The sequence below is a fragment of the Lutjanus erythropterus genome, unplaced genomic scaffold, assembly GCF_056507025.1.
Source record: "Lutjanus erythropterus isolate fLutEry1 unplaced genomic scaffold, fLutEry1.hap2 Scaffold_533, whole genome shotgun sequence".
NCBI classification, from domain to species: domain Eukaryota; kingdom Metazoa; phylum Chordata; class Actinopteri; order Lutjaniformes; family Lutjanidae; genus Lutjanus; species Lutjanus erythropterus.
In genome coordinates, this window is record NW_028146724.1 from 1 (window position 1) to 17911 (window position 17911).

The 17911-nt window shown below is 37.9% G+C and overlaps 2 protein-coding genes across 3 annotated transcripts; both read right to left on the bottom strand.

The window, feature by feature from the left end:
• Positions 1-2048: 2048 nt before the first annotated feature.
• On the bottom strand, positions 2049-6205 carry LOC146303810 (transmembrane protein 82-like). 2 transcript variants are annotated; one of them, XM_084714363.1, is made up of 6 exons: positions 5402-6205; positions 5221-5289; positions 4506-4701; positions 3502-3919; positions 2412-2596; positions 2049-2238 (listed from the first exon to the last, which is right to left on the bottom strand). In XM_084714363.1, exons 2-6 carry the CDS (start codon positions 5274-5276, stop codon positions 2155-2157), a joined length of 939 nt encoding a protein of 312 aa, XP_084570489.1. In that variant the 5' UTR covers positions 5277-5289; positions 5402-6205; the 3' UTR covers positions 2049-2154. The 2 variants fall into 2 exon arrangements, with proteins under 2 accessions (XP_084570489.1, XP_084570488.1); XM_084714362.1 differs by having other exon boundaries at positions 5217-5289; positions 5402-6203.
• Positions 6206-8485: 2280 nt separating this feature from the next.
• On the bottom strand, positions 8486-16178 carry LOC146303811 (solute carrier family 25 member 34-like). The gene is made up of 5 exons (XM_084714364.1): positions 15438-16178; positions 11105-11170; positions 9717-9869; positions 9467-9601; positions 8486-8870 (listed from the first exon to the last, which is right to left on the bottom strand). The coding sequence occupies exons 1-5, from the start codon at positions 15936-15938 to the stop codon at positions 8682-8684; spliced, it is 1044 nt and encodes a 347-aa protein (XP_084570490.1). The 5' UTR covers positions 15939-16178; the 3' UTR covers positions 8486-8681.
• Positions 16179-17911: the final 1733 nt, after the last annotated feature.

The following is a 17911-nucleotide window of genomic DNA, read 5'->3' on the forward strand; positions in this document are numbered from 1 at the left end:
ATCACAGTGTAATTTATTTTACCGTAATCCTTCATTTGGGCGAGCAGGGCAACAATGGGAAGAGAATGGAGGGAAATGGAGGGAAAGGAACAGGATGAAACACAGCAGAGAGGGAAAACAGTGACAATTGCATGTTCACAATCACAGCCAATGTTGACTTCCTAACTGTAAACATCAGAATGGGTGGAAAAACTACTTCCCAGGGAAAATTACTGTTATTTTACCAAAATGTTCCCCTAGTGGGAGTTAAGATTACTTGACTGCTTTGAATGAAGGACTAGTTCTGCAATGAAGTTGGGAGAACTGTGAGAGACAGATCAAAAAGAAAAGGATGAAAATCAAAGCAGCAGTGGTTGAGATGTCCTTAGTTTTATGCTGCGCTCCATTTACGTCAGACGTTGGAGCTGGGAATGACCCAGTGAGTCACACCTGAGGTAACCTCTTTTAAGTTGCAAAACCATTATAGACGCCTCCAGGAAAACTTTGTTTTGCTTGTTCTGTCGCTCTTACGTGGTATTTTGCACAAACAAACACTGTAGCAACATGTCAGAGAGAAGTTGGACAGCACTCTGTGTACTGATTTAATGTCAGGGAGCTCTGAAGGCAACTGGACTTTCTTGAGGTTATTGAAGACGTTTCACCTCTCACCTGAAAAGCTTCTTCAGTTCTGAATAGTGGGGAGTTCCAGGTATTTGTCCCCCTACTTGCCTTTAGAGTAACAAAAGTAATGACCAGATCAGAGGTGAAATACCTGGAACTCTTTTGAATGAGAGGTGAAACATCTTCAAGAACCTCAAACAAGTCCAGTGACCTGGAAAGATACCATAGAGATACCAGAGAGATACCATGACCTGGAGAATCTTCACAGACAGACTGAATGAGACACAAAAGACAGAAGTGGTAATATTACTGTAGCTTTCACAAACCATTGAGCAGCCATCTTGGATCTTGAGGTCGGTATGGCTCCTCTGACTTTCAGTTTTGGAAATCTGAATTCTGGGGTGTTCCAAATGAAATTTCCAACTGGGAACTCAGAAAGTCTGACTTTTCAATTCAAATGGAATGCACCACTGGTCTTTAGTAAGGGTCAAAGGTTAAAAAGGCTGGATCCTACATTTTCTATAATGCAACAGGATAATGTCCAACTTCACTGCATCCTACATGCCCACTTCTTTAAAACTTTGTGCCTTCAGAATGACAGTTATATAATTAATATGTATACGTAACTGTTTTTTCAGATATAGGTCATCAACTAACAATACTTCGTCATGCCTCACGGCACTCAATACAGTTGCACAAGTGACTTATCTACTAACTTCAATGTAAACCCATCTATGTCAGGTGACTTTGTATAAAAAGTGAGAAAGTCCATATATATGGAGGAGTTGGGGTGGATGGGTCATACAAACACAGGACATTCACCCAGGAGGCCAAGGTTTGTGTCCTGTGTGTCCTGTGTGTGTAAAATGTACACACCCTCCTGACCAGTTCATCTGCTATCCATCAATACCTTTTCATATGTTATTCATAAAGGAAGTGTTTGTCCAAGAATAGTTGTGTAGAATATCTGAGCCACAGAAACTTGTGGAATTAATGTATAAAAAGTGCATCAAAATGCTTCTCAAGCACAATGAACAATTAGATGCTTTCGGTCCCTCACCATATAGGAGGTGGTTTTATATATTGTTGAGTGAATCATTTAACAAACCTTCATCCTCTGCTGGTGGAAATGTCATCTGTTTACACTTTCATCAGCTTCTGCTCGTTTCTATCCACTCTATCACTTTACTGAATTACTTGGGCCTGGCAAAATTATGCTGTATTACTACACAAAAACATCAACAGGAATACAGAATATTTATGATGCAGCTTAACAACCCCTTTTCACATATTTTCCTTCCATTACATAAAGCATGGAAAAAGTGTAACATTACAGCAACATCATTTCCCACAATAATAAAATTAGTTTAAGATCCTGATCCAGCAGGTGCAAAATTGCAAACTTCTCATGCTTTCCTTCTAGTTAAACAAGACTTAACAACAGTAAGTGCACAATAATCCTTTTATTATTTTCTTATTAATATCAAGTATTAGCACATCTTGACACTGGAGGTAGACACTTGTATTTGAGGTAGATTTCAGGTACGCCATCAATCAACTGTTGTCTGATTGTGTTGTCCGTGTTCCTCCCCTTGATTTGTTACTGGATTTTCTCAAGCTCATGTCTTCTTCTTCTCCCTAAAGAGGAAGCATGAAAATTTCATGTAACCTGTCAATGTCACAGTTCTCAGCATTACAAACAAGTAACAGAAACAGTCATGTGCCAGAAGTGATGGCATAAATGCAAAAAAAGTGAACTGTAAGATATTTTGGTAACATCACTGTGAGCAGAAGAGATGATTGACACAGACCTGTAACACGGCTTGAAGCAAGTCCTGAGAGGGCAGCAGGCAGACGGCTTCACCCAGGAACGTGATGAGGATGTGGAGGACATCAGACCAGTCACCCACAGTCAGCATGAGCACCAGTAAGGCTCCCAGTCTCAGAACTACTGTGTGCATCAAGGCCTCCATACCAGTCTGACGATTCTGGTCCTCTGTGAAAAATAAAACAAAAACTTACCAACAGCGTTATTGCATGTTTTATTGCTTCTGGTTTCAGGTGTATTATTAACTGCCTAAATCAAACTAATCTCTTCTTAAGACACGTTAGATTGTGAGATACAGTTAATGAAGTCCACATAATGAAAAAAGTGGTCACACTTTATGGAGTTAAAGTGGTAGATCCTATGTTGTTTGTGTTTTTTTTTTTTTTTTTTACAATCCCTCTTTTTTCTCTACTTTCTGAGGAAAAGATTGCCTGGTCTCCTAACCAATTTTTGTTTTAAAACTTATTTATTTAACTCTTTGGAACCATCTCACAACTATTTTGGGAAAGTAGTTGGAGAATCATACAATGTATTCTTGGGCAGCAGATCCCACTGATTTGTGCGTCACTTTACCTGTGTAATCTGCCAGTAGCAATAATATGAGACAACAAACACCTTCAGAAAATATTGACTGGTGCAGCAAAAAAAAGCTATTACTCATAAATGGTTACAAACCAACCCACCCACAGATGACTGGCTTGAAATCATCAAAGAGATTTATGAGATGGAAAGACTGACCTTGTTTCTGAGATAAAGAAATGACACATACATCGTAAGCTGGACAAAACGGATCAAATATTTGTCGGAATAAAGAACATGGTTGGTGGCTTTTTCCCACAATTTAAAAATGCTCATTTGACGCAGACTTCTGCTGCTCTCTGTAACTGCAAGACTATTTCTTTGTAGTTGATGAAATGTTTTCAATTATTCTCTAAATAAAAATTGCAAAAAAACAAAAACGTGTTAGTTGGTGTTCTTTCATTTGTCGTCTGCTGTGAACTGACTGACTTGTGTCTCTTATGTTATTTGTCACTGTGCAAAGGTAACCAAACTAGTCTTTTCAGTTCTGTCACCTTGAATATAGACCACCAGCATCGTGTAGCAGAGTGTCAAGGGAGTCCAGAACTTGAGAGCATCCTTCTGGGACAGGAAGTGGTCATAAACCGTAGTGGTGGAAGCCACAGTTGCTAGAGCGAAGGCCAAGACAACCGCTCTTTGCAGTGAAGCCAGGATGGCGTGTCCAGAGGTCAGGAGGGTGATGCACTTCCCACAGTAACGCTCTGTGCTGTGTAGTGGGTAGAATCTGGCCACATGGCTCCACAGACTGTGGCTGACGCCTGCCAGCGCCCAGCTGAGAGCAGCTGCTAGGAACAAGCTGATAGAGCTGTGTGGAGCCCCCTGATGGAGGAAGCCCAGAGTACAGGTGAGGCCGCAGCCCAGGGAGAACTGACACTGGATGAGGAGCAGGTCCAGACCTCTGCCATTAGCATCCTGACATCAGATAGATGCAGAAGCAAGGAGGAAAATGGGTCAGATTAGTATTAGAGAGATCAGTAAGACTTTATAATATATATATAATATATATATATAATATATATATACGTATATATATATATATATATATATATATATATATATATATATATATATATATATATATATATATATATATATATATATATATATATATATATATATATATATATATATATATATATATATAATAACCATTTAAACAATTCAAAATTTTGCAAACATCAGCTGCAACTTTATAATGGTCTTCCAGATGTTTATAGATGCACTACACAGTATTTTTGAACCATTTATTGTAAACATCAGTTGCAACTCTACAATAATCATCCAGGTGATGTTTATAGGCAACATTTTTTTTGCTTTTCTGTTTTATACTTTCAACTGTACGGGCACAAAAAACTACTTGGGTAGGATAGAAAAATATCATATTTTGATATGATACTTTGTGTATCAATAAACTGTTAGTTTAGTAATTTAATCAGAATCTAATTGTGATCATCTCTTATCAGCTATGATATAATGTTGGTGTGTTTGAGGAACTCACCTGTCCTGCTGACATCCAGGCAGAAACAGCTCTGAGAGAAAACTCCAGCACTATCAGAGCAGAGACCCTCAAGCCCACCAGAGACAAGAGGACCACCAGGACCCAGAACTGGACAGATGTTCTCCAGTTCCATCTCCGAGGACTGACAGGAGGAGAGGATGACTTCTGTTTGCTTTCAGTTTCAGATTCAGAATCACTGTGTGGAGAGACAACTTTAAGACAACAGCCTTCACTAGATGTTTGAGTTTTTAATCAAACTCCAACTCTTATATATCGAAAGAAACTAAAGATAAACAAAAACACGTAATGCTGACCTGTAAACTTTTGTTAAGATAATTTTTTTCTTCTATAGATAACCTTGAATCTTGGACGGTTTCTGGTGGCTATTTCAAACATTTCCCCAATGACCTGTGAACCCAATTTGTCATTATTTAAATTATTAACCATTATTCACTTCTTACTTTAATTAATTTACTCAAATTTTTGAAATATGTTTTTGTTTGTTTGCTTCTAAAACTGAAAGTCTTTTTAAGAAGAAAAAATAAATCATCAACAATTTTTGTTGTTGTTGTTTATCTTAAAACAAGAGTTTGAGTTTAATACAAAGTTCAAAAATCTGGGGAGGACTGTCGACTTCAAATTATAAGTCTTTGTCACTTTTCTTTGCACTGTATGTCAAATATTTACTCCTTTTTTACAGAATAAACTCACTTGCATGTTTGAATGAAATGGTGGACTCTCGTCAAATTGCACAGCACTGATATTCCACATGCTCCCACGATACCTTTAAAACATGAATAACACCACTACTACAACACAAGTACGTAAAGAAATTACTTTAAAGAGAAGTACATTAGGATTTTATTGTCATGAGGGAGAAAAACATATCAACTCACCTTGAAGAAAACCGTCTACTGGGCTTGATTCAGAAATTCCCAGGATCCAGGAAAAGGGGAAAAACATTTTTATGTTTTCCTCGGCTCATTAAGGGCGCTATGATCTCTCACTCAAGTTGCTCCATTTAAGAACCTGATCAGAAACTACTAGTCCTGTGAGCCAAACTGTCACGTTTCCTGTATTTCTTCCTGCTGCAGGTCCGAGTGCTCTCCATGCTTGTTCCAAAGGTCAAATGTGATATGAGTGTGTTTGTCAGTTTAATCATTTCCTGATGAAACAGACTGAAAATCCTCTCAAAAAGATGATTAAGCTCACAGAGCAATCAGGCGCCTTTTCACTGGGTCAAAGTAAAATCACACTTTGCTTACAATCAGGGGTGTGGCGGTAAATACAGAGGTGGGTAACCCTTGTTTCATCTCATTGATCAATGCAGTTGATCTGAAAATACATGAGTAAACTCTCGGCCTCATCTCAAAGACATGGATGAACTGAATTTACTTTTTTCCAGCTACGCTCCTAAAACCCCATTTACACCTGATATTAAAATGTGATCTGCATCTGGATATATTATCCAGATTGTCATACAGACTGGGTGTACACCTATATAAAATCTGAACACAATGCAAGTCAGACTACTTCCAGATGTGGTGAGGCAGATCTGATCACACTCAGATCAAGTAGCGCTTACAGCTTGCATGAATGTGAGTTTTTGCTTATCTGGATAACTTATCAGTATACAGACCAGGTGTAAATGGGGTGTGAGATATCATGTATTTCAAAACTTGCAGCATTTGTCTTTTTAACAGGATACAAAGACAAAATATATTTCATACATTTCATAGAAAAAAATGTTTTTATTATAACTATTATTATTATTAACTGCTGTTCAAAGGCTTGAAGTAACCGTAGGTTACATTTCTGTAAATAAAAACCTCAAATCAAATGGCATTCTTGGCTTTAGTTATGAGTAGTCAGTAAACAAAAACATTCTCATCAGATGTCTTTCTTTACATACAGCAGACAAGGCAACTAGAATTATCCATTAAAACAAACTGTGATCAATTACAGCAGCCACACTGGACTATAAACACGGAATACAGAGCTTATTTTCTAATAATCCAGACCTGTTTCTCCAGGTCATCGGCACTCTCACCTCTTTCATTTCAGCTGTGCTTTGAAAGTCAGAGACACTGCATGTCAAGTCATACGCATACGAGGTTTTAAGGTAAAACCTGAGAGTTCATCAGCAACCTCATATATCTGAGAAATCTGATAGGATTCTGTGCAACATGTGTCCATCTTTATCAAGTATTTAAATCGTCCATCTTCAGTCAAAACAAGTCTCACTTAAAGGAATAGTTTGACATTTTTGGAAAAAAAAAATCACTTATTTGCTTTTTGGCAGAGTTGATGAGAAGATCGGATATAAAATCAACTCATTGAAATCAGTTGAGGAATGTAAATGTTAGTTATTTTTATCCAGAAAAAAACGCAGCTCCACTGTTTACAAGTCAGTCTTGCCCTGTCCAATATGGCAGAGACGTTGACATATGATGCAAGGGTGAACGTGGCATCGACATATACATAGCTTTGGACGCCACTCTGTTGTCTGTATGGTAAATATGAAGCTACATCAAGTAGTCGTCAGCTTAGTTTAGCAAGAAGACTGGAAATAGGGGAAACAGCTAGCCTTGGGGTGTCAGAGGGCAACAAAATCCACCTACCAGCACCTGTAAAGCTCACTAATGAACATGTTGCATGTTGTTTAATTTGTACAGAAACCTAAGCGTAAAATCACTACTTGCTGGCAACTAGCTGAAACTCAATGAAATTACTGTTGTGGCCAAGAAATACGGTTGTTTTTTTGGTACATAGATATGTAAGGGATAATCAACAAGTAGGTCTGCATTAAATGTACCATGAGATAGAAAATGTGTGTTACAAGCATTCACAGAACTTTTTAGAAGTTATGAAGCAAGACCTTACCTTGCATTAGAGAAATAGAAAGAAAAAAAAACAACAACTGAAAAACAGCAGAAGGAACTGACACCTGTAATTCAATAGCGTTTTGAGAGGACTTTAAAGACAGCACTGCTTGACTTGAACTCCACTTATTACATTGAAATGGACTGAACCGAGGCATAACATTCATGTAAGGTGTCATTAAGTATGAGTTTCCAGAGTTTCCAAATCTGTGTTCTTTTGTTTTTGGTTTAGCAAATGGGCAGTATACTAACTGCCCATTTTGTTGCCTTTTTCGTCTTACTTTCATCCTTCTCCTCCGTTGCCATTTTAAGCTCTTCGGTTGTCAGTTCCTTGCGCCATTTTTCAGTTGTTTAGTTTTTTTCTTCTCTGTTTCTCTCTCCTCTGTTGCATCCCACTCTTCAAAAGTGCTGTACTCTCCAAACAGATTAAAATAAGTTTCTAACTCAGCTGGCTTGCCACAGTTGATGATGAGTAATTAAGCTTTGACAGCTGTGCTCTTTAATGTTGCTATGGTAATAAGTTGGGTAGCAGATTAATTTTGAACAGTGATTAAACTGAGCCAAACTACATGTGCATTAAAAAGAGTATTCACTCAGACCATGGTATAAGATGTGTTAATTGACCCCTCTAAGTCCTGCCTCTTTTTGCTCTGTGCTCCAATAACAGTTGAGCAAACTTGGTACACAGTCAATTTTCTTCTTTTCCTGTAAAAGCACCATATAGGGTCACTTCTCAAGTTAGCTTAAGTTAGCAAAATGCTTGCTAACTAGCTAGCTAATGATTGATGTGGATTAGCTTGGAGTGAGCAAGTACTACACTAACATTAGCTAATTTAAGATATGAAGGTCACTTTTACAGCAACATCTTTCAACCCATTTTCTTTTTTTTTTCTTTTCTTTTTTATCATAAATGAGCCTATCAACCAGCGACATATGTAAGCACAGGAAACAAAGAGTAAAGGGTCAGGACCTAGGAAAGGTAAATCAGTGAGCTTTAGAGGTGCTGCTAGGTGGATTGTGTAATGACTGGACAGAGCTAGGCTAGCCAATTCCCCCTGTTTTTTGCAGTTTTTATGCTAAGCTAAACTAACCAGTTGCTCTCTGTAGCTTTATATTTATTGTACAAACATTAAAACGGTATCAATCTCCTTTTCCAGCTCCTTGCAAGAAAGTGAACAAACACATTTACCAAAATGAGGAACTTCTGGTTAAAGTTCAGTGTTTCGTACATTGATGGCCCACTTCAGTAGCTGTAACAGAGTCCAGTCAATCATACACAGGTGTTTGTGCTGTTTTAGCTCCTTCCTTGACTGTAGTTGTTCTTCAATGCCTGCTGCCTCATCAGATCCCAGAACAGCATGCTGAGCACCGTGTGTGGGGCCAAACGCAGGAAGACGGGGCCCATGCCTTTATACAACCCGAGCAGGCCCTCAGCTTGGCACACCTTCAGCATACAATCTAAAAATCCATGGTACAGACGGCCCTGAAAGACAAACAAGGAAAATAATAAGTCTCCAGAGGTTTTGTTTTTGTTTGCATTTAGCTACAATATCTGATCTTACAGTTGTCTTTTCTGTCATTATTGGTGCATGAATATTTTTTTATTATTATGCATGTTTTCACATTCATACAGTTTTACTGCATACAGGACAAAAGAAATGAAAGAAATATAAAGAAAGAAAGAAAATAAAAGGAAGGACAGAAAAAACAGGGGGCTTAATCCTGTTGTACTTTCTTAATTTTACTATTACACTCCATCTGTTTCCTTGACCCATTTACTCAAGTTTCTTATGAAATCATCTTTTCTGTTTCTCAACTTATGAGTGATTCTTTCTTGAATCTCTTTGACTATTATTTTCCATGTGCTAACAGATGATGATTTAACATCCATCTAAGTCTGTGTGATTTGTTTTCATGCAGTTATGCATATTGTTATATACAAGTATTTATGTCCCATCTTCACTATTTCTGATGGAGTGATACCAAATACAATATAGGATTATTGTAGCAGCTTTGTTAAGTGAAAAATATTTGTGGCTGTGTCCAATTTGATGAAAAGAAGTTGTATAAACAGCTCACCCTATGACACTCATCCACCGGCTGGTTGTAGAGCCGTGTGCTGATGACGTCAAATGGTGTCATGGTGATCGCCACGGCGACTCCACTAATCATAGCAGCTATCAGAGCTGTGAGCCAGCTGTTTGGACTAAACCACTGCAAAGAAAGAGAGAAATTGATTATTAACTGAGGGCTGACTTCTGGCTGGTGGCGTGACAGCAGCTGTCTGGTTGCATGTGCTGTAACATTGTCAGCTGTTTCTCACGTCTACCTGGGAATGTGACACCCAGTCCTTGGCCGAGGTGAAGGTTGCCAGTTGAGCAGCTGATCCCACCATGACTCGAGGTACGGCCCCGTTCACACCCCTCCACAGACCAATTAAACCTTCTTTTCTATAGATGGTAATAAAGGCATCTGACACTCCCTGAAACAGAAGAAAACAAAGGCACTGGTGTGTTGGAAGTAGCAGATAATAGTACTTTATGATACCTTATGTGTCTGACGTATTAAAAAGCCTTTTTCATGTATATAACTTTGAGCCGTAACAGTGCAAAGCAGCCAGCCTACAACAGAAGTTTAATGCTCTGTGGAAAAACATGTAATGATGGCATCATCACCACTTGGTGTTGTAATCAATGCAGTATTTATCCCCCTTTAGAAAAGTCTCATTGTGTAAATGCTGACTGCCTGCACAAATGTCTAAATACAACTATTTGGCCTGACTGTGACTAGGGATGTAACATTATATCAAATATTGTGATATCATGAGAAAAAATGTCTATACCTTACTGGACTGTGACAAAGTCTACCATAAAATTGCATGGTTACATTTTGTTTTAATTATTTTATGAAGTCAAATTTTATAGATGCTGTACACATCTTTGCTTTTTTCACATCACAATAAATATTGTATAATGAAGTTTTGATTGTGATACTTTGACTTTTTGTTTACGTCACATCAGTACAAATATTTAACTCCAAAATACAGTATCTATCAGTGATGGAATGTAATGAACTCCATTTACTCAAGTTTCCAAAAGAGAATTGATTGCTGAGTTCCAATCCCAGGATGTTAAAGGGACAGTTCACCCCAAAATCAAAAATACATATTTTGCTCCTGGCCCGTAGTACTATATGTCTGTTTAGATTGTTTGGTTTGGTTAGAGTTTTGGAGTAATCGCCCTAGAGATGTCTGCCTTCTCTCCAATATAATGGGAATAAACTGCACTCAGCTTGTAGGGTTCAAAGCGCAAAAAATATAACTGAAAAACTTTATTACAGTGTCTCTTTCCAAAAAATTATGACCTGGTTACTCCACAGACCTTCTTGTGAGCAGTTTCATGTAGGAAGTACTTTCCACTAGCAAGAAAGTAGTTCCTACATGAAACTGCTCATACATGTACTTTGAGTTTTTCATGATTGTTTTTACTTATATTGATGTACATTTACACAGTGATAGTGCTATTTTTACTTAAGTAAACAATAAGGTAATTCCAGATAAAATAGGGAAGGAACCTCTTTCTTCCCTGTGTATTGTACACTTTTTATCTGCTTTTCTCACCACTCAAATGTCCTTTTTTTGTGAAAATAAAGTCAGCTTAACATTGAACTTGAACTTAAATAAACTCATAATGTATTCCAGTGTCTTATGAGTCTTACCAGATGGTTGTGCTGGTGGCCTACTGCAATGGTTTCCATAGCCTGAGCCTGCAGATGGGTCTTCACCTGTGATGAAAGAGCAGCACACAAGGTTTAATGTGAAGTCAGACTGTTCCAGACACTGTGCCAAAAAAATAATCTGAGTACAGACAAAACTAGTCTTGTCACTAAGTTGGATAAAGTCTGAGTCACATGCCAGGATGAGTTATGTAACAATTACAGGTAACCAATGGTCTCCAGGTAACAGTTTCATAACACACTCTTTGCCCGGAACTTGATTAACAAATCTCTCAGTGATTCATGTGTACCAAACTGTGATGATCATACTGTGCAGCAGTCGAACTCCTGCACGGAGTAAATAAAATAACCTTCACTTCTCCTTCCTTTATTCATGCCAACAGCAAGGAGCCACACGATACTGTATATTTTTGGCACCAGTGGGCAGGTTGAAGCAAAGCGCAGGGTATATTTAGTGACCTAGATATGGACAAACGTGTCATCTAACAATATTGTCTTTCCATGACGGAGCCAAAGGTTAGAGTGTTTCAAATATATTGATGGACGGCCGGGGCAGAAAAGCAACACCACTACTCTCACACTACAGAGGACGTGCAGAGGATGTTCATAAATTGCGCCGTAAATCAATAAGAGAAAGTGACATTTGAAACTGGTGTGAATTCAAAACATGCGTTAAAAAGATAAGCATTTATGAGTCTTGTCTGGTTTTATCGATGCGCATTAAATCTGTGTCTATTTTCACAAACGAAGCTGAGTGCGTCCTGCGTGTGGACAGACGGGTAATGAAAACATATATTACTCATCAATATATAGTTAAGTCATCTTGTCTTATCTCGTATTCTTTCAAAGTAGATGATGTGACTAACAAGACTCGACCATACATGTTCACCTCAGAAGGACTCGTGCTGAATAAAAATAGATTGAGGACACTTGAGACGTCTTTGAAACTGAGCTGGTGTGCTTCCATGTGTCTGTTTGTAATGACTTATGCTACTGTTGTTCAGGCCAAATCCCAGATGGTTCGCATGGTTTTTTCCACGTGTGTGACATCCATAATTTATTTCACACAGTTAGGAAGCTGCTGTTGTTTTCCATCATTTTCTCTTTAAACTTCTTCTAGTAATCTTTGCTTTACCTTTATCTTTAGTGGCTCAAAAAAGGCATTGTTCAAAGGATAGAGTCACATTTTGTGCCAGGCAGATGAAAAAAAAAAAATCAGAGGAAAAGGAATTTTTTATTTTGCATTTGGGGAATTAACTCGAAATGTCAAGAACAAAGTTGAAATACCATTTCAAGAATAAAAATGGTAATTTAAGTTTGTTCTTAATATTTTGATTTTATTCTCAACATTTCAATGTTATTCTCAAAGTGCAGAATTTTCAAAAAATCTTCCTCTTCTGATTTATTTTTTTTTCTCATGCCCGGCCATAATGTGTCCGTATGTGCATTGAAAGAGTTACTGGTTGCTGTTCATATTAGCTTTTGAAAAGATTCCAGTTCACAAATTATATCCATATTTACAGCATATTTAGAACAAAAATCCATTTTTGTTTTATTTTCCCAAAGTTAAGAAAGGAAGCAGTCTGAGGAAACAAAAAAAGAAAAATGAATCATTTGTATTTAGATGCCGCTCACTCAGAAAACAGTTAATAATATGGTACCAAAGTTCTTAATTATGTCTCACTTTTAAAAGACAATCAAAGCTACTTTACAAGAGGCAGCTTGACAGACTTCATACCTTTCTGATTCAATTACCTAATGAGCAAAAACACATTTCAGTGCAGCAGTACTGTGGAATAATCTGCCCACAAATCTGAAGCCAAGTACCTCACAGAGCCTAAAGTGGCCTTAAAGAAATGGTTACAAAGCACAATGTAGCGTACAGTACCAGTAAAAAGTTCAGGCACATCTTCACATTCAGTGTTTTTTCTTTATTTTTTAATTATTTTTGTATATTGTAGATTAATACTGCAGATATAAAAAATTAAATGTGAAAACATGTTTTCTTTTTTAGTTTCTTTAAAAAAAAGAGAGACTTTTGCACACTGTTTTCAGCACTTGCAATAAAAGATTTAATAACAATGTTATTAAATCTTCAACTGGTACTGTAGACAATTTCAATTCTTAGCTTTGAATGGCCAAGTGTGATGTGTTAAATGTTTTACCAGAGGACCACAATGGAAATAAGTCCTCTGCCTTTATTGTGTTTGCGTCCTCTGTGATTTTTAATGTAAGCTGCATCTGTGGTGCAGAATTTAGATAAATCAAACGAATCCATGAAAATTCATTCATTTGTGTTAGCTGTGGTGAAACTTTAAAAAGAAAAGGATCTTTTTCAGTGAAGTACATAAAGGTAAGTAAGTGTGTCCTGTAGTGGCTGACATGAATGAACTATGAACACCTCATGCTTTACAATGAACTTAACAATATAATCTAACGTTACAAACCCGCCTGCTGCTGATCTGTTAACAAAGCTGACATATGCATTATGTCGCTGGAGAAACACAATTACCCATATCCTCTTTCCACATTAGCTCTCTTGTCCTGTTTTTGCTTATGTCAGTTGTTTGACTGTTAATTAACTTATGTGGTTTTCTTTAACATGTGTGTGTGAGGCTGAGTGTGTTGATTGTAAGCTGATAGGATGATCCACTCTCAAAGGTCCAAGGGGTTTCAGTTTCCTATTAACCTTAGTTTTTAGACCACAAACAGACACAACAGATAACACCAAAAGGACATAATGGCTGAAATCTTGTACAACATCTGAGGGACATATGTCAAATGTTTGAAAGGAAAATTCAACATTATTCTCAGTAACATCAGTATATCTTAATGTCACATTAAGTTATGAAACAAACTACAAAAATCATGTAGTTCATCTTTTTATATACAGTAACTGGATGCAATATAAATTGACCTACAAATGTCTTTTAACACATATTGATTTAATTAAAAAAAAAAAAACTGTAGAGCTGCTGACCTATAATGACCTATAGAGCAATACTTCCCTCAGGGGGTCATAGGATGAATGTATGAGGTCAAAAGATAATAGGAAATGAAAATGAGAAATAAAAAACTGCACTAAAGAAAACTGTTTATTTTTCCAACTTTTCTCTAATTTTTGCTCTTTTCTTGCCAAATGCAGTATAGTTTTACCTCTTCAGGCCTGAAAAAAAAAAAAAAACGAAGTTAAAAATCACTTTGTACATGAACTGCACACAGCTCACAGCCAGCCACCCTTTGATGAGGGGTCACAAACAGAGATCGCTTCATCCCAAAATCCAAAATACATACCTGTCCTCTTACCCGTGGAACTGCTTATCCATCTAGATTGTTTTGTTGTGAGTGTTGTGGTTTTGGAGATATTGGCTGCCTTCTCTCAAATATGTTGGAACTAGATGGCACTCGGCTTTTGGTGCCAAAAGTGCCAAAAATACATTTGAAAAACTGAGCAGCAAAGTCTCTTTCCAGAAATACTGACCCAGTTTCTCAAGATAACCCACAATGCATTTTTTCACCCTTTGAGCACCACAAGCTGAGTGCCACCTTGTTCCCTTATATTTGAGAGAGTACAGCCAATCTCTCGAAAACTCTGCAACTCACACCAAAACAGTCTAGATGGGAAAAAAACACGAAAGGTAAGAGCCTTTTTTTTGAGTCCTTCTATGTGTATGCAAAACTGAAAACTGTTTAGGACAATCCTACATCACAGATTTCCTGTTGTTTTACATTTCCTCACACACTCTTAGATCCTTTAATGCTGCGTTTCTAGATACCCAAAATTCCACCAAAAAGAAAAAAAAAAGAGATGCATCTTTTTTCAGTCATGCTCCCAAAGTATGGAGCAGCCTACCCAAACATATCAGAGAGGCGGTCTCTGTTGAAAACTCTTAACAGCACTTAAAAATACATATTTTTAACCCTGCCTTTCTATAGCACTGCTCACTACGATGCGTGGGCATTACTTGGTGTTTCACTGGCTGTTTTTAAATGCCCCTTGAACTGTTTTCAAATGGCCGTCTACGTCTTTTAAATGACCTTATGTGCCATTTTTACTTTAAATGATGTTTAGTGCCTTTATTGTTTTTTCCTCTTTTCAGCAGTTATTATTATGCCTTCAAATCTATTTCTTCAGCCTGATTTTAATTTATTTGCCTGATTTTTAATTACTGTATTTCTCATTTTTGGTCCTTCTCAAATGTAAAGCACTTTGAGCTGCATGTTTTGTATGAAATGTGCTTTATGAATAAAGTAAATTATTCCTGTTATGTTGTTGTTGATGTTATCTGCTCTTTCAAGAAAAAAATCAACTCACCAGGTAAGCAGGAGAAGCAATGAAGGCACCCAGTGCCCCGGCCCCAGCCCCTGACAGCAGACTGCCCCCATGGTAGGAGGTGATCCCCAGAGCTTCACAGTAAGAGTAGGACCCCAGCCTTACTCCGTTCATCACACCCTGGTAGATCAGCCCCACTGAGAGCCCCTTCTGGAGGCCCCGCAGTCCATCTGTGCGGCCCACCAACCAGAGGGCCTGCAGGACTCCTCGGTAGTGTCTCTGGTAGGACCCCCGTGCACGCAGCTCTCCTTGAAGCTGCAGGCGGGTCTTCACTACCTCCAGGGGGTTAGTGAACACACAGGCAGCGCAGCATGCGAGAGCACCCATGGCGAAGTCCAGAGGAGGCCAGACGGCTGGAGGGGGCGGCGAGGGTCCAAAGACCCCACGGGGTACGGCGGTGACAGTGGATGGCATCCTGTGAGAAGGCTGGGCACCAAACACAGAGTCTTCTGGTGAAGCTTTCAGCAGCCGAGCACTGGTCATCCCTGAGAGGTGAACCTCACAGTTCGTCCTGTTTGTCCTCCTGACGATCTGTCCCTCGTGTCTCAGTTTGTCAGGGAACAGAACATCAAGTCAGAAACTGTTATCAGCCTCTGTGATAACTCATTTAATATCTGGTTTGCATATTTCTCCTCTGACACTGCGGGTCGATGGTGCTGTCCTTCTCCGATGACTTTTGTTATCTTCCTTGACTGCCAGGCTGTTCAGAGGAGACACCGCCTGCAACAGAGTGTAATCAGGTTGAAGTCAACACTTTTTAACTCCAGTGGTGGGAGAAGTATTCAAATACATTACTAAAGTAAAAGTACAGATACAATAATGTAAAAATACTCTTCATTTTAAATCATACATGACAAAGACAAGCAGTAAAAAAAAGATGAAACCAGTCAAGGTTTGATTTTTTGAGAAAATTACTGAAATATTTAATTAATTATCAAAATATTTTTTTGTTTGTTTTGTTTGACTAATTAATTGACTAATCGTTGTAAGATATAACGTCATTAGAGTGTTAATACTGATGCATCAATGTTAGAACAGCATTTTACTGTTGTAGCTAAATAACCAATTGATTTTTGGAGAGATAATGGATAATCTAAACATTTATAGAAATTAAACCATGTGAGAAGTTTAGAAGGGGATCTGGTGGAGCTGTGAACAACTCATAGGCTTCATTCACAATGCAAGCCTTAGTGTCTAATTATTATTTATTGTTCAGATCTTTTGTTTGTTTGTTTGTTTGTTTGTTTGTTTGTTTGGCTGGCTGTTGACATTATTTTTTAAATGCAGCCAACACCAGATTCCAGTGTGAACTGGTCACAGTCCTGAACTGACCCTCATCAGATACAGTACAAATTTTTAATTATGCCTCGTTGTGGAGCAATGGCTCCTACTTTGGTACAGAAGTTCCTGTGGACGAGCCAGGAGTGGTGCAATTCTGATTCACAGAAACAGATTTCACCCAAAATTTCAGGATGTGTAACTACATCTGTCAGCGTCTCTGAGTCTCTCAGCAAGTCACTTCAGGAGAGTGGGTGATGTTAAAGAATGAATGAAATCTGATATGAATGGTCACACTGAGATCATACTGCCAAAAAAAAAAACAAAAACAAAAACCCCACAAGATCAGATTTGGGCCACTTTTGCCTGGAGCGTGAACATGGGCTTAGACACCTGAAATGTGAGCCCTAACCCAGTTACACACTGCTTTTCATTAGATGTCCAAACTCAGAAAGGTTAGAAACAGCTGGTTTCATCTTTAACAATGTGTTGTATTTTAAACACTCATTAGATTATCCATTGTGTCAAATATTAATTTGAAAAGTAATCGCTAACTAAAGCTGTCAAATAAATGTAGTGGAGTAAAAACTACGTAATTTTGAGTCAATTTTAAGAAAAAAGTGTCTCAAATATGAGTATTTTCTGGTTTCTTTAGTCCTCTGTGACTTAAGGAAACAACACCCTGTCCCTGTCGTCTCAGAAACAACGGAAACAACTAATCCATTCATCAAAGAAACTGACTGATTAATCAACAATGAAAGTAATCTTTAGTTGCAGTCCTAAATGTTTTCCACTAACGTGTAGAGAAGCAGGAGTTGCATAAAATGGAAATACTCAAGCAAATTACAAGTACCTCTATACTGTACTTGAGTAAATATCCTTAGTTACTTTCCACCACTGTAGAATTGTAACGTTCAGGTGAGTTTACAAAGACACAGCCCTATAAATCAGGACATATCAGAGATCATGGGAGTCAAAAGAAAGACTGGGAGGAGTGCAGCTGGAATGGAGACATTCAGGTTTGAGCTGCTCACATGACACTTTTTAAAAACCTGTCAGAAAATATTTCATGCTGTTTAACTCTGTAAACTTGCAGCATGTAATTCAACAATACTGCACCTGAAAATGCAAACACAGATAATCTTAATTCAACACTGAATCAAACAGTGAATGATGCA